The 23199-nt window shown below is 39.0% G+C and overlaps 1 protein-coding gene across 2 annotated transcripts in view; it reads left to right on the top strand.

The window, feature by feature from the left end:
- cpne9 (copine family member IX) overlaps positions 1-22726 on the top strand; it is a 119176-nt gene extending 96450 nt beyond the window's left edge. For both annotated transcript variants that reach the window (XM_085394881.1, XM_085394882.1), the window contains exons 16-21: positions 3137-3318; positions 4967-5094; positions 7762-7864; positions 8440-8497; positions 14418-14491; positions 21809-22726. In XM_085394881.1, coding sequence (XP_085251007.1) covers positions 3137-3318; positions 4967-5094; positions 7762-7864; positions 8440-8497; positions 14418-14491; positions 21809-21991 — 728 coding nt within the window. In that variant the 3' untranslated portion in view covers positions 21992-22726. The remainder of the gene's footprint in view (positions 1-3136; positions 3319-4966; positions 5095-7761; positions 7865-8439; positions 8498-14417; positions 14492-21808) is intronic.
- The last annotated feature ends 473 nt before the right edge of the window (positions 22727-23199 follow it).

The raw sequence follows: 23199 nt of genomic DNA, 5'->3' as shown, positions 1-23199 counted from the left end.
TTGGTTTTGCCCTTGTTGGTATGCTCAAAAGCTCATGTGAGCATTTGCAAAGCAATACTTCACAGTATGTTGTGACTACAGTCTGTTTTGCTTTGGTTATGATGTGCTGCTAATCTGTAGTTTGGCGCAGGTCAGCTGTTTCTACTGGATTCGATTCCTTACGTTAACCAAATCTAATCACCCACTCAATTTAGCTTCCTAACTGCAAATATTACTGCATAATAGCATTATTATTGTTTTTTAATAATAATATGAACTTACTTATATTGTATGGTATTACCTTCACCTCCAGCACTACTCCCAGGAACCTTGGAGTCCGTTTTGGCTAGGACATGTCCTTTAACTTCCATATTTAACAAAGAACTATGACTGCCTTCTTTTATCTGCACAATATCGTCAAAATGAGAAGCATCCTGTCTTAAACAGATGCTAAGAAAGCATTTGGTACTCTAGGTGGGACAACGCGCACTCTCTGAGTACAGACTTGCGATTCCTGGAGTTTCCAGAAGTCGAGTGGAAACAGCTTCCAGTTTGGGTTTAGGAGACAGCAGTAAGGCTTTAAACTGTACTTGTTAATCAAGTTTATAGTGAGGGCTGGATCAGGTGACCGTTAACCATCCCTTAATGGTCCTGCTGCTACAGGCTAAAGCTGAATGGAGGCTTCCCACAATCCAGTAAGCATCCATTCCCCCTCCATTCACTCCCCATACACTTATATATATTACCTTTGCATGTCTTAAACTTGTTTTTGTCCTGTTTGTGCTCTTTATGCTTCTCTTTCCCTTCCTCCCCATCACTTGTGGCAGATGGCTAACCCTCCATAAGTCTTCTGACAGAGGTCTTCCTTCCCACTGTCATTAAGTGCTGTCCTATAGGGGCTCATGTTATCAAAATATAAAACTATTACCGGTGTTGGGGAGTAACAGAATACGTGTACCGCTGTTACGTGTTTAAAATACAAAATATGAGTAACTGTATTCCGTTACAGTTGCCGTTTAAAAAGGTGGTACTCAGAATACAGTTACTTTCTTGAAATACAGGGATTACACGGCGGTCTTTTCCTGTTTCATATGTTAGGCTGTCCCCTCTCTATTTTTGGTAATTCCACGCCGGTGGAAACCCAAACAAAACATACATTAAGAGGCTCTAATGCTCAACCTTGCGGCCCATGTCACCTCTACTTGCACAATGAGGTGACGAAATATTTTTTTAAATTATTGTTCAAAAAATGATTTAATATGAAGGCAATAGGCAGAGTGTTACAGGCATAGCCCTAAAGAATTTAGCCTCGTGGGCAGTATAGTCCAGTTGTAAGTAAGCTATTAAGACTCGACTGTACACTGTGTTCGTTTTTTCCTCCAAAACAGTAAGTTCAGTTGGAGCAGCCTTTCAACGCCTCTCTCTGTCTCTCGCTAGCAAAGTTGACCCAGACAACAAAGTAAAGCTAGTTTTCGGCTATGAGCCCCACACGGAACCCGCCAGAGGTCCCTTTACTACGGTTCGCAGCCGCGGACCTGTTTTATATACCTACTGTTACTCATTTATGTTAAGATTATATTAATATTATATTAATATTAATATTATATTAAGATTTAAAAATCTAGTTGGTATTGGTATGGCGAGTAACCTTCAGTAATAGTAATAAATCACACAGCAATAGTACATTCATGTAGTTATAAAAAGCTTGATAACATATTAAGTAATCCAAAGTATTCAGAATATGTTACTGTCATTGAGTAACGTAACTGAATACGTTACAAAATACATTTTGGGGCATGTATTCTGTAATCTGTAGTGGAATACATTATAAAAGTAACCTTCCAAACACTCACTATTACTTTTAATCAAACTATGTAGTCCCTCGCAATTGATCTGCCAAGTTTGAGGTAGATCAGATGGACAGGTAAAAAGATGAGAAGAACAGACAAACAGACATACGTGGATTTATTTGTGACGATGTTAAAAAGCATTTTTACACTGTCTGTTCTTTTGGTGTGAGCATTGTGGAGATTCCCATGCTTCAATCAAAAATATATTCTACTCCAGGTGCTCTTGACAAAACTGTACAAGCTTAAAACAGTTTAGTTTAAAAGCATTAAGCTGGAAGTGGTGGTAAATGTGCAAATCAGCTGTATTTAACAGAAGTCTGGATTCAGCACGAAGCTTGATTGGCTCTTGCTGGGGAAATGATATATGAGAAATGTGCCTTTATGCTACTTAATTAGCATGCTATTCAGTTATATCACCTCGTGTTTTCTCCTAACTGCAGTCTCCTCTGTCTGAAACTGTGCTTTCTGCTGTTAGACACAGCAAAGGTATTTCTTTCCCTAATATAATTTGACCCTTCACCTTTCATTGGCAGGTATACTCAACTTCTTGATGGTGGGTGCTGGATAGATTGTTACATTAAGGCTCTTATTTTCACATGATGGAACGTGCAGTCAACCGTGCAACGTGCACAGGGAATGGTGAATGTGTCTGGTATTTTCATGGCCAGAGGTGCACCTGCAGCGCAGTTGGGAGCTTGATGGGATTAGGGGGAATACATTATCAGTGGGTGTGTGGGGAGCAGGCATCTGTCGTGGATAATCAAATCACCCCCCCATACCCCTCCCCTTCATCCCCTTTAAAAGCAGGGCACTCTTTTTAGAATGGAAGAGAGAGTCCAAACCACCTTATCCCAAGGGGGCAAAGAGAGAGCTGTCTTTTAGTCACATTCTGTGATCTTTATATGTGTGCAATAATTACAGCGCTAGCAATACCAATGCATTTTCTTAAGACATTTAGCATGATTGCATAAACTCTTTAATTCCCCATACAAAATCCTGTTTCCGTGAGTCTTTGATTTTCCAGAGATAAAAAGTGTCTTCTTTCCCTGCAACTATCAGATTTTACTGGTACACCCACAAGTCTTTACATAATTCATCACAGCCATAGCCTGTCTCTGTTTGCTGCATCGGGAAAACCTGAAAGAAGGAGATGAAACATATGGTATTTTCTTGGCATTGATCATCTCATAGTTTTCCACTGGTGATTTAGTGTTGCTTGTATTTTGCAGATGAAAACAAACCAGAGAGAAGGAGGCACTGTTCACTTCACATTGTGCTCTGTGTGCATGTGTGTTTCCTCTTCTAAGGTAACCCATCCCAGCCCACCTCCCTCCATTATATGAGTCCGTACCAAATGAATGCATATGCCATGGCACTGAAAGCAGTGGGAGAAATTATCCAGGACTACGACAGCGATAAGCTCTTTCCTGCCTATGGCTTCGGTGCTAAGCTGCCCCCCGATGGCAAAATCTCCCACGCGTTCCCGCTGGTAAGAAACACACGCACAGTTTAAATGTAGAAGGCAAATATGCACAGTTCATCTGTGGCAGGGTGTGCTGGACTAGAAGATGCGGCCGTGACACCAGCTGTTTGTACAAGTTGAGAAGTTGGCTCATCTGCCTGCCAGCAGGAATCTCTCAGGATCCGCTCCACTTCCTCCCGGCTCCCTCCCGAGGGGACAAACCAATAAAAAATCAGTGGATATGAAGCTGAAGTACCTACCTGTGCTGTGAAAGTATTGATTGCTGCGGTCTTACAGAAGTGCTTCAACAGACAGGACAACTGCAGGATTTTTTTTTTAAAAAATAGGAAAACTTCTTAGAAATAACTACTACTTAAAAAAAATGCATTCATTTTTCTTTGATTCTATTGTTTTCTTTCTGTAACAATGTTTTTTGCATTTAACTGATCTCACTTCTTATGATCCAGAGTGTTTTAGCTCTTTCAGTTTGAAGACCACAAGGGCAACAGTCCTTTCCATTAAAAAATGTTTTTTTTCCCCCAAAGACACTGCAGTGAATGCAATCACCGCATATAAAAAGTTGGCAAGGGGAATCTGGCTGATCAAAGTGATTTAACATTTGGCATTTTTATCCATATGCCTTTCGTCACGCTGGTTAAAACTGGTTAATAACGGGAACAGAGACCTGACAGTTTCCCATCTGTTTCCAACCATGCATTTTTGGATCATATGTCAAAAAACTAAAAGAACAACTGAAGTTCTTGGACCTTGTAACCACTGAAACAGCAGCGTGCTGGTGATGTTTACATATATGCCAGGATGGGAGAAAAGTGCAGATTGTTGTATGTATTATTTACTATGTTACTGGTTGGAATGTTCCTGTGTAATATTACTGTTTGGAAGGAAAAGGACAAGAAAGTAGTTAGCATTTAAACATTTACAAAAAATGATGAGAGCGGATTAGCTAACATTTGCTAGCTCTTTAACACTGGTCCATCTGCTGTTGGTTTCAGGGTGATTATAGTTAGTGTTGTGAAGTAGTAGTGACAAAGGAGTAGTATTTTGATGTCCACATAACATGTAACTCATCTCCAGTGTTAGTTAAAATATTCCATCACTGATAAAAAGGGTGAATGTGCAGAATATAACACGCAGTGCCATGACTCCAGTTTCACAAGTCTCAGGCATCAAATCTGGTCAAAAATGACTTGCAGGTAGTAAAAAAAAAAAAAAAAGAAGTTTCTTTTGTCCTTCTGGTTTCTTTAAAAATGTGACATGATGTGGAAACTTTGAATAGAAAATATCTATCTGTGCTCATGTTTCATGTTGATGAATGCTTCAAGGACAGAGTGCATTTCCTAACATTTGTATGTGTTTTTGAAACCTTTAAAACTGGATACTTGCTGCTTGTGCCGGAGCTGGGCAGCTATGTGAGAAAGTAGCCAGTTTTTTAGTTTAAAGAGTGAAACTGACTCAGGTTGTAAATGTGTGTACTCTCTTTTTAAATGAGCTTCATCACCCAGTGATGAATCTAATCAGATTATAATCAGTTAAATGTAGATAGATTTGATTTTATCAAAGCTGACAGCAGCATATCCAGCCTGTGTACAATATTTAATATACACTATATGTGCACTGCATACTTCATAAGGGCAATGTCTGCTGTTTGTTGCAGAATGGTGACAATGATAATCCAAACTGTGTGGGCATCGAGGGAGTCCTGGAGACTTATTTTCAGAGCCTGAGGGCGGTGCAGCTGTATGGACCTACTAACTTTGCACCTGTTATCAACAAAGTAGCAAAGTAAGTTTGAAGATTTGATTTTGATTTTTTGATTTGATTTTGATTTTATTGATTAGCATTCAAATTCAAATCTCAGTGAAAACAGTGGAAAAAAAAAACAAGATGGATGTATGCGGTAAAATATTATATTTTTAAGTAGTAGGTGTGCGTAGTTACATCAAATTAGTTTTTAATAATTGTAAATCCTGGAGAAAGCTATGAATTTGAGTAGCATTAAGATTATATATATATGTGCAATGCTGTTTGTGAAAGTTTGGAGGTCAGAAGTTTAGACAGGAGACAGCTGTGATGAGGAGTTAAATATCATTTTTTTATACAGGGATATATAATAATTAAAAAAATCTTTATAATCTCTTATATTAAGCTGCAAAAAACAGTAAGTCTAGGCTCCTGGGCTTTGTAGCTCTATGGACACCTATTTGGTTCATCGCATGTATAATTTGCGCAGCATGGCATTTTTTAAAGTTGAAATGAGCAGGGGAATTAAGAAAATCTGGTATTCTGATGTCCTCAGTAAGTACCAGTACTGATCAATCTGATGTTTGTACATCATCCTGGTGTTATCTGAAATCTGATGAAGGCAATAACAGTGGAGTCAAAGACTAAACAAATGACAAAAAAACATATTGTCACTTTGTATCAATATTTTTTATGACTTTGACACTTAAACACATTCAAAAAGTAAAAGCACTGGAGACACAGGAAATGTGTAAATCTTTTTTTTTTTAGTATTTCAGAATTTCAAGGTTAAGATTCTTTGTGCAAATAGCCGTTATATATATCCTGCATCTTTATTTCTGAAGTGGTTCCTAGATGTGTTACAAAAAAACGGGAAAGAAAAAGATTTTGCTGCCATAGTAAATTGCATGTTTTTGCTCTGGTTGTTCGAGCAGAACAGAATGTTGGACGTTAAAACTTACGTGCACTGAATGATCAGTTGTCATTTATATATCCCACCCTGTGTTGGAATGCCACCTGCCAAGCAGCAGAAGGCATTAAAGTGGTGCTAAGAGAGTATAAATAAAAAACTCACATACTCACAAAATCATCCTAGCAGTATGCTACAATCCCATTTATTAACACCACACCCACACACAATTACACACAAAGGCACAGAAACACTGACTGACACAGATTTATACTGTTTTCATCAACACAAAACAGGGAAGTCAGTGGTGATAGATTCTTCCCTCTAACAGTAAATTCACAAGCAGCAGGTAAAAAACACACGCAGACACATCCAGCTTGAAACTCATTTGACTTCATATCGAGTTAAAGTTGATCTTTAGCGATGTGAGTACATACTCTTGTTTTGTTATCATTCCCCATGATGGACAGGGAATGAAGAGCAGTGGAAAAATGAGAAGTGCGGTTGCAGGATTTTAACTTTGGGGTGCTTGTTATTATTAAAAGGTTTCTGGCTCAGGGTGTGAGTGGATGGGTCGCTATGCTGGGTGAAAGATATGAAGTCCACTTTTTATTGCAGTAACTATATATAGTTTAAGTCTGTATTGTGTTATAGCAAGGCAGGATTGTGTAAGAGAAATAGTAGTCATTGTCAAGCATATTTTGCTAACATTATCCACCATAAACATCGGTCATATTAGGTATCGGCAAAACTTTAGCATTTATTTATTTTTTTGTTATTAAAAAAAGTTATTTATTAGTGTATCCCTTTGTAAGCGCTACAGAGCCTAGTCCCACATTAGCATCTACTTTAACATAAATAAAGTAGAGATTAAAATAGAAGCTAAAATGCCTTATTTCACACAGAGGATGAATTGAGGCTCAGGATAATATAAATTAATCTTTTTTCTGTTTCTCAGCTGGTAGAGCAGGTCAGCTACTAACTGGAAGGTTGATGGTTCGATCACAGTGTGCTCCAGTCTTTATGGAAAGTATCCCTGGGAAAGGACCCCCATGTTTCTCTCCATTGCATCCATCGGAGTATGAATGTGTGAGGAAAGAGGATGTTAGATAGGAAGCACTTAGAAACAGCGTAGAATGGGTGAATATACAAGTTGTGTAAAGCGCTTTGAGTGCTCAGATAGAAAAGTGCTAAATCAGTCCAAACCAGTTCATTTACCATCTACAACAGAAAGTAGAAAACGGGCCATTTAAGTGGTCTTTGTGTCCAGGCAAGCTGTTTGAAACTTTCAAATCTATTATCAGTTCAAAATGTGTAAAAAGAAATTTCTGAAGCTGACATTTTCAAGTTTAGTGTAATTCATGATTTCAATTCAAAAGAATTTATATTTTGCATTTATATTTTGAAACTGCAGTTTCCTATGGGACTAAGGCAAGCATGTATCCAACAGCAATAGTCAACATGGCAGTAATTTAAAGAATGGATGACACGTTTTATGACAGAACGATCACTTTCACTCTGGTACTTTATAATTGTCTGTTTTTGCATTTGACTATTTGATTATTATTTATTAATGTTCTACAGGAGCATTAATAATTCTATATAAGCTCTCAATAAATTTTGTTTTGTCTTTTTTGACAAAGCTTGAATCAGTCTCGTCTGCAGCTCATTGCCCCGAAAACAGACAGGCCTTCTTATGTTTTCTTTGCACAGATTATTAGCTTTAACCTGTGTATTTCTATGTGTGTGTCTATGTGTGTGCGTGGGTGTCCGTGTGTCTGTCTATGCACATTCCCCAGCTGTGCAGCAGAGATTACAGATGGCTCTCAGTACTTTGTCCTGTTGATGATCACAGATGGAGTGATATCTGACATGGTCCAGACCAAAGAGGCTGTGGTCAATGTGAGTAAACAAACACCACATGTATACAACTCCCTTGCATGCATGTGTTAAAAATTAAAGCTGCAGGCGTACTGATGAATAACAGCCCTCTGTGACCCCACTGACTCTCCTGCATGTGGGGTGAAGATAATGTTTTTACATTGTTTGGATAAAAACGATTAGCATTCTTTGGTAAGAGCCTCTAAGTGAAGCTTTTCTTGAACAGAGGGGAGTTTTTTTCATCTTTATTGACGTAGTGTTTGAAGAGGTCAGTAATTTCAGTAACCCATCAAATTAATTTTTAAGCAGTGTTTGGTTGGGTTCTGAGGTTTCTCAAAGCACACAGTGTAGAGCATTAAAAGCAAGCTCTCTGTTATTGTCTTCATCCTAATTACCCATCACGCAGTGCAAAGTAAATTTCTCAGGTCATTACTTTAAATCACAAAATGTAGGCTGCTGCATCAGGTTAATAGCCTCACCCAAAACAAGATAAAACGTTTAACAAGTGTGAATCAACATTTAATTTCCTGCTTCTCACCCGTGGCTTTAAAAATCTAATGAGTTAATGTGGATCATCTTTCCTTTTGTCTGAACAGGCGGCATCACTCCCTCTTTCCATTATCATCGTAGGTGTTGGGCCGGCTGAGTTTGATGGTAAGTGTTTGGGTATACTAACAGGGTCTATTATTTATTTTATGGCTAAATGTGAAGGTGGAAAAAAAGGCCTATCCTGCCTGTTTCCATGTCACAGTAGATGATTTTCCATCCATGTTTTTATGCACATTTTCAATTTGCCCATAAAAATTGCAAAGAAGTTTTTTTGCCTCATAGAGGTGGATGAATGCTCACTCATTATGTGACAGATGACCAGCCCCTCAGCAGCTGAGCCCTGGTAATTTGCTGCATGTCGTTCCCCTTCTCCTCTTCCTCAACAGTTCCTGTCTGTCTTTACTATAAGATGCCTGAAAAAAGAAGCAAAACCCAACCAGTTATAAGCCTTTGACTGAAATCTGTATCAACCTGTCTCTTTGCTCCTCACCTATCTTTTTGTGCGATTGCTTCAGACTCACCATAAAAGCCCCATGACATTTGAGAGATTGTGAAAAAATGAGAGGCAGCCAGCAAGCTCTACCTACCGACCAATATTTCATAGGTTTTTTTGTTGTTTTTTTGGAGGGTTACTTGTTAGATAATGTGACAAAGGACTTCAGTTACTCTATCATTTCTTTTGGACAGCATTTTCTTGAGAAAGCTGTTTAGCCTCCTGTGCGTCCCAAATCTCAGTGCTAACCTCGTTACGCTCATACACTAATTTGCAAATTTTGCATTGTCATGTTTTTAAGACCTACTGTTAATAATGCCATCATCTACATCATCAGTGGCCTCGCCACTGTGTGGAACGTTACATAACATAATCCTCATGTGAAAGAAATAGCACTCGCGATAGCCACAGCAGCTTTATTCAACATGTTTGATAGAGCTGTCTTTACTCCATGCACTCTATGTGCTGCTATTGTTTTGAGCATTTCTTACAGGTAGTGGCATAACAGTCATTGTTTTGGTCTGCTGAATGATACGATGCCTGGTAGTACACACAAGACTCCATTCTGTAGGTATCTGAAGAGATTAGAAGAGCTGTTCGTGATGCAAGACCTGCACCTATGAAATCACATCGTCTTTTAAAAGTCTTTCACCCAGTCTTTTTTGTTGTCCTGCTAATTCTAGTGGTGGTGCTGTTTCTTCTCAGCCTCATATGCACACATCCCGAAAGCACCAGCACACTCACTAACACATACATAATGTATGGGATCATGGCTGTTGAAACACTGGGGAGTTAGACCTCAACAGTTCCTCTTCTACATCTCTCCAGTAGCTATTACTGTGTGTCATGTGTCTGTGTCTCTATTTCTGGTCTCCTCTCTGCTGTAGTGTAACTTTGAAAAAGAAAAAGCATATGTACAGTTATACAAAGATTTAACCTATTATTCTCAGTCTGTGTATAGATTTAGGCAGTTCTCAAGTCGTCTCTCTCTAACTCTTGCATTAGTGAAAGTAATGATTGTCCAATATTAGTTAGCTCCAAGTCCAACATGATAAGCTCAGTTTTACTAGTGATACTAGAGCAATTCTGCATTTCAATGCAGGATTCAAAAGAGAACTACAAATCAAGCTTTGGTCTCATTTATAATGAGCTAAAGAGACCTTACCTTCACAGACCTGAGCTTGAAGATAAGGTACTGGCAGCCCTCATTTTCTGGCACATTTGCTGCTACAGCAACAGGAAATAACTCTTTCTCTACCTTCTCTCTCTTGGAAAAATACTTTTTTACCCTCAGCTACAAAAGACAATGCACAGTGTTTTTCTTCCTCTCTCTTTTTTATGATGCACCCATAGCAGCTTGTGTTCAGTAGAGCTGCAGCTTGAATGATGTATGCTTGTAAATTGTATGTGGGTGTATAAATAGACATTGAAATACATCTGAATCAAACACTTAGGGGTTAGAAGTCACTCAGATACAGATTTCTTTTAAGCGTGTTACCACTGCAAGCAGCATTCTATTGGACAATCTGGAGCGCCTCAAAAGGACGCGGAAGGGTACCTTTAGCATTACTATGAGACACCTTGGGCCGTGACAAATCGTAGGTATGTTAGGCGTTGGGAAATAAAATGCTCTGTATTTTTGCTGGTGTCAAATGTCAAAACAGGTCAAATTTGACCAGAACACTAGGTAAGGATCAAATCTCTAATTATATTTAATTATATTTAACAGTGTTTTGTGTGCGTGCCCTATGAGCGTCTCCACAAAACAAGCAAAATAAAAATAAAAAAAAACCCCACTAATAACACTAGATTAGGTTTTCTTGAAACAAAACAACAAAAAAGTCAGACTTTGTAATGTCAGCCTCCATTTTTTCAGTTTTTCTGTTTATATGTAATGTCAAAAACAAAGTATCCAATAGTGAGAAAATAATATTTACCTTTGGCTTTACTCCAAAGAAGGCACTTGTTGAGTTAAACGTTAATATTTATCACCAAAATGCACATAAAAAACAGAGTAGGAAAAGTTGATTGAGTCACTGAGATTTTGTTTATTTTGTTTGAGCACGTGTTTGTATGTGTACATATGTGCGCATGTGTATGCAGTGTGTAAATGTGTATGCATATGTATATATAGCTGAGCAAGATCTTCCCACAAGCACCGTGCACAGAATAAATCTGAACTCCAAACACATTTAATAAAATTCAACGAGCCTGACTTTGGAAAGGCACAAAGATGTGGTGTTTTATCTGACAAACAGCACTTGAATTTTGCTTGTCTTGTTGGAACTCGAACAGGAAAAGCAGCTGTGTCATAATTGGTTCTTTATGTACACCAGCTCTTTCTGCCCCCTCCTGAGAAAATAGCTGAGGAAAGTCAATGGACTCAAGTGTGCAAGCAGCTTACAGCCCACAAATCAATGAATGACTTTTCAGTGGGAACTGTTTGCGTGTGTGAGTGTGTTACTGCTCGACAGGGTGTGACAACATAAAGTCTCCTCATTATGTTGGACGGCCCATTATTTTCTACTTGTTTAAGGAATCAAATGCTGGGATTGGTGGTGAAAGTACTCAGGCGTGCTGGGAGGTCGCGAGGTCAAACTGATTTAATAGAACCTCAGAGTGTGGATGTGCTAGCTGCTGCACACGCTATGAAGACGGTGTTATTTGGCTGCACAATGACAACCACTTAGCAACTAGAAATGTTGATATCAAGTTCTTAATTGTAATACAGTGAATATTTTCTTGGTTTGTTCTTATTTATATAGAGACAACATCACTATAGTTTCTGTTATATTCCCTTAAAAGAAAGTAAGGAGCACATAGATGGTTAATGTTTACCATGCTTTGGTAGCTGTAGCTCCAGAGGTAGAGCAGGTTATCTACTAATTGTAAGGCTGCTAATTTGACTCCTGGCTGCTCCAGTCTGCATGCTAAATATCCTTGAGTGAGACACTAACCCCAGGTTGTTCTCTGATCCATCCATTGCAGTGAATGTGTGTGAATGTTAGATAGAAGAAACTTAAACATAGAAAAAAGTGAATGTGTGAATGAGACACGTTGTGTAAAGTTCTTTGATTGCTCAGGTAAAGTAGAAATGCACTATATAAGACCCAGCACTTTTACCATTTATCATGCTACTTCCAGGTCCTGATTTTCATGTCATTGGCTGAGATCTTAGTCCTGCAGTGGATGGTAGCCTGTATAGGTTGACTGAAGTTGCACTTCAAGGCCTTTGGCCATTTTGGTTGTCAGAGCACGATGTGTTAATGAGTGTGTGCCTTTAGCCTTTGCTTTGCTTGCCAGTTTTTGTCAAGTTTCTTATGTTTCTCTTTCTGTTTTGTTCATCCTGATTGAACCTGATTCATCTTTTGTTTCTGTGCCTTCGGTTACAGTGAACAGAAAACGCTTTTAAAGGAGAGCTGCCATTTTCTGTTGATATTCTCCTGTTTTTCATTGGTTTATAGGGAGGTTTCTGATGCCTAAGTCAATCAATTAATCAAGGTTTTATTTTAAGTTAGTGTTTGCTGTGTTGCTTTGACTGTCCCTGAAATCTTTCTAGTAATATTACACCCAAACCTATCTGGAAATGCAACAACAACAGCGACTCTCTGTCTAATGTGCGTTTTATATCATTGTAGCACAACCAGTTTTGATGTTTCCATTATTTTTAGTTACGTCATTAATGGATTGGCCTGAACTTTGTTATTTTGGCTGTCAAGTCCCTTCTGCAGTTATCCCAATAGGTTAATAATTATTCTCCAATCCACAATGTGGCTCCAAGAGTTTCTTCAGGCTCCTGGTAGACACGTAATACATTGAACTTTTCTCCTCCAATGCCCTCCTTTCACTTACATGTGTTTTCATTGCATGTCAATATTTTTTGCCTGCTAAGTGGTTGCAGCAGATGGTTTGATTGTGGTGGAAGTCTTTTCCTGTTTAGAGGGATTTCTATGCTCCCAACAAGAGCCGTTCAAAAGGGACTGTCTAATCACTGGCATTCTCTGTTATTGGCACCTTTACACAATTGTTGAACTGTCAGTATAGAAATAAAACTCAACTGAAATTGAATTGAATGAAAGGATATCATAAAGCAATTCTCAAGCACAGGCTTAGTTTTGCTTCAAAGTCTAACAGTGACATCGAGGGGATGTTTAAAAAGGGCATCCAGCAGGCGGTGAGGTTATGTCTCCGATACTGGCACAGCGTCCATTTGGAAACAATTTTAAAATCAGAATTATGTATTTTTAAAAAATGGTCAGCCAAGGATCTTTCATTGTTTGCCAGGAGGTTTTGCCCCCTATTACCTAAGATTCTGTATAAATGTATTTGCATCCTCAAGTTGTGCGTAGCGACCTTACCTTTTTGTCTTGGTCAGATAGAAGATATGGAGTTTTATGCAGGTGCTATTTTTCATTGCCTTTAAAAGTCGCACCTCCAGCCTGGCGCAAAGTAGGTAGCACTTTATAATAAGGCTCATGACTAAGGGTATAAGCCCCCATATTCTTTATGTTGATATTCATGATTGATTTTCTATTATTCAGTTGGGCCTTTTTTTATTTATGCTATACTTAAAAATACTTACAGTCTCATTTCCTGTAAAAATATCCAGACGTTGGGCTAAGTTAAGTCACTCCATAATACAACCTGTATCCTGACACATTTTGTTTCCCATTAAATGACCAGGAAATGATGCTGTACTTACAGTTACAGCATAGTTTAGTAGATGTACAGCAAAGAGAGAGGTGGCAAAGGAAAAGGCTTAAACTGGGTTCTATTGATTGGCTCAGCAGAGACATTGAAAGCATGTGCAGGAAGCTAGAGTGATTAAGGATGCAGAAGGAAATTTGCTAACAAGTGAAGAAAGTGTGTTGAAAAGATGGAAGGAGTGTTTTAAGGAGCACTGACTGAAGAAAATGAGAGCGAGGAGGATGGATGGAGGACAGCGAGCCTTTGTGGATCTAAAGAAAACGTATGATAGGGTGCCAACAAAAAGAACCTATGCAATATTTAATATGACTTACGTACTACTTAAATGTGTTTACTGTATTTGTAAGTACTCATCTTTTGTGTAAAACATGACTTGTCACCCCTTATTCTAGTGACTTTAGGCATGCTTGTAAATTACATGCATACATATGATAATGTTGTAATTTCATATAAAACACATTACAATTCCATTTAATTACTGGGGAATTATGCCCTTAGTCATGGGCTGTACTGTAAAGTTTTTCCAAATTTCCTTCTGTGTTTGGTTGTAATTGAACTTGCCTTCTAAACACTGCTCTGTATTCTTAAGCTACTCAGTCCCGCTCTTGAGTGGCTGGAATTAGTTTCAGTTATTATTTCCATTTCCATATTTGGCTCGAGGTTTTTGCTATATAAAATATTCTAACAGTTCTGCGCTTCTTAGCCTCTGTGCTTTGTTCTGCTTCAGCAATTATACAGTGAAATACAAAAGAACGTGTTGTGCCTTCTTTATATTCTCCCCCTTTGGTTCAGTCATGTACGCTCTGCCTCTTTCTCTCCTTTTAGCTATGGAGGAGCTGGATGGAGATGAGGTGAGAGTATCCTCAAGAGGGCGTCTTGCTGAGAGAGACATTGTTCAGGTACGCCTCGAAATTCGGTTAAGTCCTCGGGTTAGTCTTGAGCATGTTTCTGTCAACAACATCAGCGTGGGGTTTATGTCCCCCGGTGGAGGACGGCTTGCATTTATAGCACACACTCAGACCCTCACTGGGGACTGCCTCATACAGTATGCAGTATCCATATGTATTACACAAGTTTACTGTATAACAATGCCGACGTTTCTCATCCATGCCTTTTGCTTATCACTGATCAGTCAGTGCAAAACCTTGACTAAAAACAACATTTGGTAACCTTTAACAGATAGATTACAAAGCTTAAAGGCATTACTGTAATTTTTACTGTTTCTCATCAGCTATGGTACATTTCATCACACAGACTAATGTCATAAGGATCAATTATAAATGTAATTTTGCTAATGACTGGTTTATATTAATATATATATCAATCATTCTTTTTCACTGTAAAAAAATTTGCAACATTTAAATTATCTTGTAATTCACCATTTATTAACAGTGGTTATTCTAAACTCTCAATTTAAACATTAAAAAGTGACTTAAAGCCATAAAAGGTCCTTTCTTTTCTGTCAATCAAATTTTCATAACAACAACTAATACCTCAGGACACTTTATATTGTAAGTTAAAGATGCTACAATGAGACAAAAAATAGAGGACAGGGAGGCTCAGTGTTCAAATGAAGAAGCACAGGAAAATAGCAAATAAAAATTGGAATAGTTAGTGAGATGAAGAAAGGGTAGAAGGTAGATGTACAGCAAAGAGAGAAGTGGCAAAGGAAAAGGCTTAAACTGGGTTCTATTGATTGGCTCGGCAGAGACATTGAAAGGATGTGCAGGAAGCTAGAGTGATTAAGGATACGGAAGGAAATTTGCTAACAAGTGAAGAAAGTGTGTTGAAAAGATGGAAGGAGTGTTTTAAGGAGCATGACTGAAGAAAATGAGAGCGAGGAGGATGGATGGAGGACATCGAGTAAGTCTTTGTGGATCTAAAGAAGACGTATGATAGGGTGCTGACAAAAGAACGGTGGAAGTCAGGAGTGGCAGAGAAGTGTGTTACAGTGAGCCAGTGGTGAGGTGTGCAGTAAGACTGACACATGGGGTAAACCTAAAGGGTGCAGCAAAAAGAAGGAAGAAATAAAGAAATACATGAACATTTCAATCAATGTCATGTATGAAAATGATGTTAAAATGACGTTCATGAAGTGGTGATATTAATATATGTGTTGATGTGTTAAATAGTCGTAACTTATAAAAGGCATGTGCCTCAGTATTAAATCTGTTTGGATATTTACTTATGTAAAGCAAAAGGATCAAGCGTTCCGGGTGTGTGACTCAGGGTTTTTCAGTTGTTTGTGAGTTCATAGTTTGTGTTCATTTTAAGAAAGGTTTTATATTCTTGCTTTATAGTCTGCTGTTAGCGATCTGATCAATTGTTTCTTTCTACTTGTGATTTTGTTATTCTGTGCTTTAGTCCTTTGCCCAGATTTTGTTGACTATAGCTCCATTTTGTGATCCTGGTCGTGTTCTCGTGTCTGCTGTCTGGTCTCTTTGACCTCTCCCTCTGTAGTTCGCCTTGTCTCAGTGATTTTTAACTTTTTAACTGTTTTAGTTTTTTCTGTTATGTCTGCACATAACAGAAAAATATCATAGAACCCGTGTTAAACTATATCTTTAGACACTTTGTTACTGGCAGGCTGTTGGAAGAATAGCATAGACAGTATAACAGATGGACGTAGCTACAGTGATGCCTCCCGTTATTTTCTGAACTCCTTTGAAACCCTGTAAAGAATTTTTCTGGTCTTAGTTCCAAGAACTAACAAGATACACGTCTGACTTTGGAACCGCTTGCTCACTGAACAACAGCTGTTTTTTTTTCTTATTTGATAAGTCTTAGCGGTGTTAAGGTAGGGTTAACACCGCTAAGACGTTACAAAACAAATGACAAAATGAATTACTAAGAAATGAATTCAAAAGCAAAGTGTTTATAGGGGTCGGGAGAGAAATACTTTTTTTCCTTTTTTTATAGGACCAGAAGTCTTTTTGCAACCACAGCTCTCGCCACCTGGTGGCCTTTTGCTAGAATGCAGGTGTAGGGCACAATGGCTTAGTTTTCTGAACAGGAAGCTGCATCTATATTTTTACTGTCTATGCAAAGAAAAATATTATTAGTTCCCATTTCTGTAGTTGAATCTCTGAGAGATGCCAAAGATAACAGTTTGAGAGACAAGGTCATTTCCTGAAGAGCTATTAGCCAGAAAATTGGCATATCTCAGCATGGTGTGCAATGTGTCCTGTAAAAATCTTTTTGAAAACTAGACACGTGGAGGACAAAAAAGATGTGATAGGTCTAAAAATTGTCAACAGTAGATGAATGGTATCTTAAAGTCATGTGCTTGAGAAACAGCAGAGACCTGACACAGGACGTGAGAGATGCATCTGGCCTTTCAGCTGATCCATCTGTTGTTCACTGAAGCCTCATCAGAAATGGGCACAGGGGAAGGGTGGCTGTCAAGAAGCCATTCTTAAGGAATGGAAACAGTGAGAAAAGGCTGAGGTAGGCCAGATTACACAAGAGCTGGACTGAAAATCAGAAGCAACAGGTTTGGCTTAAATCATCTTCAATATGAGGTTAAGAGACAGGTAATCCAATTAGTTTCTACAGCCATCTGTAAAACACGGCTTACCTAAGAGAGACTGTATTGTAGAATAAAGGTGGTCATACCGAATACTAATATTAATAAGATTTTTCGGACACCAAGATTTTTTACTTTATAAATGCATGAACGTTTATATTTATTTATGCAAAAGGTTGCTGAAAAGATCCTCATCTTTCAAAAGACACACTTATAACATTCCCAATTCCAAACTCAACAAGAGAGAGCGGCGCTTTCTGAAACTTATTTAGCTGAGAGTATGGTGAAGAATAAGCGGTGATCCCACTGAAGAATGGTCTGGCAACACTAAACAGTTATTTTAGACAGCCTTTTAGAGATATGAGAACATAAATGGGTAAATACAAGGGCCTCTGATAACAATGTACTGTTGAAGTTCCGGATAACAGTGAAGAAGAGTCAGCAAAGGGTTAGATGATAAATGAGCACTTAAAGAGATATATGTATGGCGTCTAAAAGCCGAGAGGAAAAAAATGCAATCATGTTTAGAAATACTAAATATTACTTCAAAGTTGGTCTTGCTTTTTATTGTTCCATGTGATTTAGCATTAATTTCAACATTGTCACATTTTATGGCAATAAAACACACATCCTAATCTTGTTTGAGCCAGCACAGAGACAATAGCTATTTTGTAAGTTTATAAAGAAGGAAGGAAGAGCTGTATGACTCTAATGGCTCATTCAGTTGATGCTCCTCAGCAGTGCAGTGCATAGATATGTGCATATGTATCACAAGTTAAAATCAATGAACTGTGTCATAAAGGCAAGTGATAATTGAAGTTTCTCCTTCAAGTATATTGTGAGAAAACAAAAAGAAATGTAAGTTGACTCTCCTGAAAATCTCCATTAGGGTCTGACAAACACAGCATCACCCTGAAATTAATACCAGCCATAGGTAGCCAACACCTGTGGTGGATTGTAAAACCCATATAAACTAACAAATCAGGAAGATCGTAATACTTGAGGAAAGGAAACACTATGAACCTATAGAAACAGCACTTAAGTTTATCGTGAGTCTTAATTAAGATGTTCAAGAAGTGGCCCAGCGTGTCTGATTCTGCCTCTTCAAAGTTATATTTTACAAATGTAAAATGTCACAGTAGCTTCCAACTGCTCGGAAACCAAGTAAACAAATTAATCACAGGCTATTATAGAAATAGCAGGGAGTCCATCTCATTTTTCAATTCTGGATTTTTAGCGGTCTGAATCGTGACAGTAAAAGATGTTTCTCGTTAGGCACCGCTTCAAGGGCAGCTGCTTTTATGGAAGCAGGGCTCTGTGTCCCACTTGATTGCAATGGACCACCACAGGATACTTTCAATTTTTTTTTCATAATCCGTCTTAAATCTGCTTTTTTGCTCTTCGTAGAACATAGGTGAAAGTGCTGCAGTCAAGCCAAGAGCTTCATTTTATGTCTTTCTGTTGAGCACATCCACAAATCTTCACACACTTTACTGCAGCTATTTTTAACTTCTCACCGTAAAGCATTGCACTAATGAAAAACAAAATTGACCCCTCACAAGGTTAATAGCCATATAATTTATGCGCTTGTTCTAAAGCTGTTTTTGTATAGCTTATATTGTCTTTGAGTCTGTTTTACTTGCAGCAGTAATCACATTTGCATGCACACAGTAATCCTTTGATTGCCTTTAACCTTATTACCACAATAATTCAATCAGGATTGTTACACTTAGCAGGAAAAATATTCACTCACTCTACATTTCACGCTTTTTTGTTGTTATTGATTCAATATGTGTACTGCCATCACTGAGCACCCGTGTGTATACCTGTGAGCATGAGCGCGCTTGTATTTAAAAGGTTCTTTCATGTAATGATCTACTAGTGGGTGTGGACAGCCAAAGCCCCGTCCTCCTGGGCATGAAGCAGGTATGGAGGAGACAGTTATTTCTCTAGCTTCACATACTGAATAGGGTAGTAGAGTCATCGGCGCAACTTTGTGCTGAACTTTGGGGGGGTCAAGATCTCTGTCTAAATAAATAAATAAATCTGGGTAAATTCCTAGATGATTAAACATGCTACTATTTTGCTGGTAATAACTGAAATGAGTAAAGAAAATGAACAGCCTATTAATGCAAGATAATTCATAATTTTATTGGGGGGGGGGGGGGGGGGGGGGGGGGTTATATTGGTTGGGTATGATTATTGGCTGGGGGTCATAACCCCCCTGGAAATTAAGCCCCTGAGTAGAGTAGGGCTCCATGGCGCAAACTAGCCTTCATACATGTAGTGTTTTATGTCCACTTAAAAGTCACATTGGCAACATAACCAGGGAAAATCTCAGACAAAAAGTAAAAAAAAAAAAAGAATATTAGGCTACCTTTTGTCAAATCTCCAGCGTTATAGTTTCATTCTGCAACTCGAATATGTTTCTTTCAATTCCATACTCTGTTTGAAACAATCATTTTACCTTCCCTCCATTCAGCTTTATTCTGATTGGGTGGTCCTCGTAAACAAAATGTTTCAACACACTTCGGTGCTCACAGCTATGGCTGTGCACCTGAGATGCTCGCGTACATGATGTACATCATGTACATGATGTACATGATGCTAAATACAGCTATTTGTGTTAATAATGCTAAAAGTTAAAAGAAAGAAAGTAAAAAAGTAGCTCTTTGAAAGATATCTTTTTTTCTTCTTCTTTTTTCTTCTTTTCTTTTTCTTTTTTTTTTTTTGTTACCAGCTATTGTAGAAAACTAACTAAAATTTCTATTGAGAGCTCCAGCAGATTTTCCTTCTGTTCGGACTGTAATCAGCTGACCTGAGCTGCTGCTGCCCTCAGCCACTTTTCCAGCTGAGTTAAAGTGGCTGAGGCAGAGTGTAATGTTAGCATGTTGGTTATGTCCAGCTTTCACATACAGTCTATAACAGTTCTCCATGTCAGCACCACAACCACACCCTGATTTGAAAGAAGTCAGTAGGTTGAGCTAATACGAAGTATCTTGGGGAGTCCTGTTTCTTTTTCAGAACATTTAATGTGTGAAAAAAGTCAAATAAATTGTGGTTGAAGCCATGAAAGCACAAAAAATGGCACAAATTTAAGATAATGAATGTAGAAAAACAGCAAGTGAGCCATATGGCAGTTGGGGAAAAACACAGAAAGAGAGCAAGAGAGATGTCTATGACCATATTAATCATTGCAACATCCTCTGCATGTATTTTCTACTTTTAAAGTACTTTAAAGTATGCTGCTGAAATCATTATCTAATAAAAGCTGTAACCGATGAGACAGCGTCTGAGAGGATTCACTGTGAAGGGGGCAAAGGTTTCCCTCATGCTCACAGTGGTCCTTAAGTAAGGCTTCGGAGGCATGAACAGCTTTAAAATCCATCACTGATGCAACCAAAGCGCTGTCTTACTTGGTATCATTATTTTCCCCTCCCTTGTCACGCAGCACCTGGTGCCAAATATCACATGACAAATGCACAAAATGCAAGTGGTATGTCTTCAGGAGACAGATGAAGCCAGCTGTGTTTCCATTTTTCATGTCTGAAAAGATCTCTGCAAACATTAAGATGACAGAGAACTTCTGAAAGTTTTGTCTTTTGGACAAGACCTCCAGTGAATGGCTACATTAACCTCCTGATGTGGAATTGGGCAAAAAACATAATACCCAAATCAAGCACTCTTTCTCATTATTTAACAAATGTGGCGTCACCTGTTTGTCAAATGTGAAATTAGAAGCTGGTTTATCAGTTTTTTTGTTAAAAAAGGACATGATCCACATTGTTTGAAATCAGAATGGACAATGAATCTTGAAAACTCTGCAGCCAGCCATGAAAAGCCTACAAATGCAGCTTCCTAGATATGCTAAGAGGTATTCTTTGATACCTTAGCTGCTGTCTCATGCAATAGACTTTAGGAGTTAATAAGTACTGTATCTCAGAGCTGCTGTTTCCACATATGCTGCTATATATTATCCTAATGACACCGAGGTCCAGGGCTGATGGTCCATGTCTTTTTATTCCCAGGTAGTGATGTTTTGCCCAGCATGATTGTAATGCTGTAATACCACGTATTGTCCTGCGTGGGAATAATTCTATCCGAGAAGGTTTGATTCTACCTTTTACATGGCATGAAATGGCCAGTTAGAAGATCCACATATTACTTTGTACCCCCAGAGACCCTGTACCCATCATCACTGGCCTCCCTGCATCATTGCTAGTGTGGCGGTGATGCAAACATGGCATCCAAGGTCTTGAGCCCACTGTTTCTCCTTGTGAGAGTTGGTCAGATGGAACCTTTTGCACAACTGCCAGGCTTGGGAGCATCCAGCATCCACTTGAGGATTTTGGTACTCCGGAGACACCGTCAGTTTTGAATATCAGTGGCTTTTTATAGCTGCCTTTCGGTGTTATTTGTCTAAGGGAAACTTTCCTTAATGAGCCTTTATCTAACTGAATTCATCCGTACTCTGAGTCACTCGCTAATCTTTTCACGGTTTGATGATTTCTTCAGTTTATGTGAGATATTGGCAGTTTTCATCACTCTCGCAAAACATTGCACTATTCCAGGCTTTTTAATCTTTTGGGAGATCTTCAGAAAAAAAAGATTTTTATGTTGTCTATACTGGTATGCTACTTTTTTATCTGTACTAAATAAACAGGATGTATATAATGATTTCTGCTTTTAGTTCGTTCCATTCAGAGACTACATTGACAGATCTGGCAACCAGGTCCTCAGCATGGCTCGACTAGCGAAGGACGTCCTTGCCGAGATCCCCGACCAGCTGCTGTCTTTCATGAAGAGCCGAGGAATCGAACCGCGACCAGCCCTGTCCTCCTCCCCACTACCGCAGCTGCACAGACACATCTGACCCCCGACACAGTCTCTGCCTTTCTTGGTTCTGCTTCTCCCTCCTTGCTTACCTCGGCTCACGTCCCTCACTCTTGTTTTTCACTTTAAAAACAATAGTGAGAGAAAAATCGACCCGTCACTCACCCTTCTTCCTCTCTCATCACCCGTGGGGATAAACAGGCACATCGTAGCTACACAGCGGGTGTCATCCCTGACCCGCCCACTGCTGTAGCTCTAAATCGCCCTCTTATTGCTTTCATTTACTGTTTGCAACTGAACCGTGACCATTCCTCCCCTCTGATACCAGACCGTTCAGAGCCTGGCTTTTTTTGTTTGTTTGTTCTTAATTGTCTGATTCCCCTCTCCAGACACATTTGGAACAAAAGGTTTTGCTGTTGGTCTTCGGCCAGTGTTGCCACTCATCACATTTGGCAGGAGTGCTGAAGCTAAATACATTCAAATCTCTTGATGAGGAATAGACTCCAGCTCGTATCAGGTGCTGTGGGGTTACTTCGACTGATTCTTTGCAGTGACCGATCACAACAATAAAATCTATTTTCACCCAGCCGTTTTATGATCTCTTATTGTTGCTGAGCCAAATCTGAAACTGTAATCGAGAATGCAAACTACTTTAGTATAATCCATTCAGAGAAAATAGAGTCCTTGGGTTTCTCCTTTTTAAGGTAGGAAATAAGTGTTGTTAGAGCTAATATGGGGAATCCACACACATGTGGCCTGTCACAGACTTAGACACACACTCGCCTCTGTCAGACATGCCACACCCACACTCTCTTTGCCCAGCATGGGCCGAGGCTGGGTGCAGATTCCCCTCCTGCTGTTAGAGAAATGCCAGACTCTCCGGCTGCCCTGCAGAGAGGAGGAAGAGGGAGGAAGGAAGGAAGGAAGGAAGGAAGGAGAAATTGTAGGTGGGAGTAAAGGGAACCGAGGGGAGGAATGGGTAAGAGAATGAGCAGAGAAAGAAAAAAAAAGTGAGGAGAAAAGAGATGCACAAAGAAGCGAGGAAGAACAAAGCATCGGGAGATCTGTTTTGTTTGAAGGGAAAGAACAATGAGGCAGATGTGAGCTGGGTTGGAGACAGCAGCAGAGAAGGCTGTAGCTCAGTGCCATCTTTAGTTGGAGAAGCCTTTGTATGCATATTTACAAGGTGTGGAACAATCTCAATGAGGGATAAACGCACATTCTATGAAAAGCAATATACCTGACTTC

The sequence above is a fragment of the Rhamphochromis longiceps genome, linkage group LG20 (assembly GCF_057381845.1).
Source record: "Rhamphochromis longiceps isolate RC_006_pf linkage group LG20, R_longiceps_female_GT1.1, whole genome shotgun sequence".
NCBI lineage: Eukaryota > Metazoa > Chordata > Actinopteri > Cichliformes > Cichlidae > Rhamphochromis > Rhamphochromis longiceps.
Note: the sequence above shows the minus strand (reverse complement) of the source record. Positions and strands in the feature narration are given on the sequence as shown.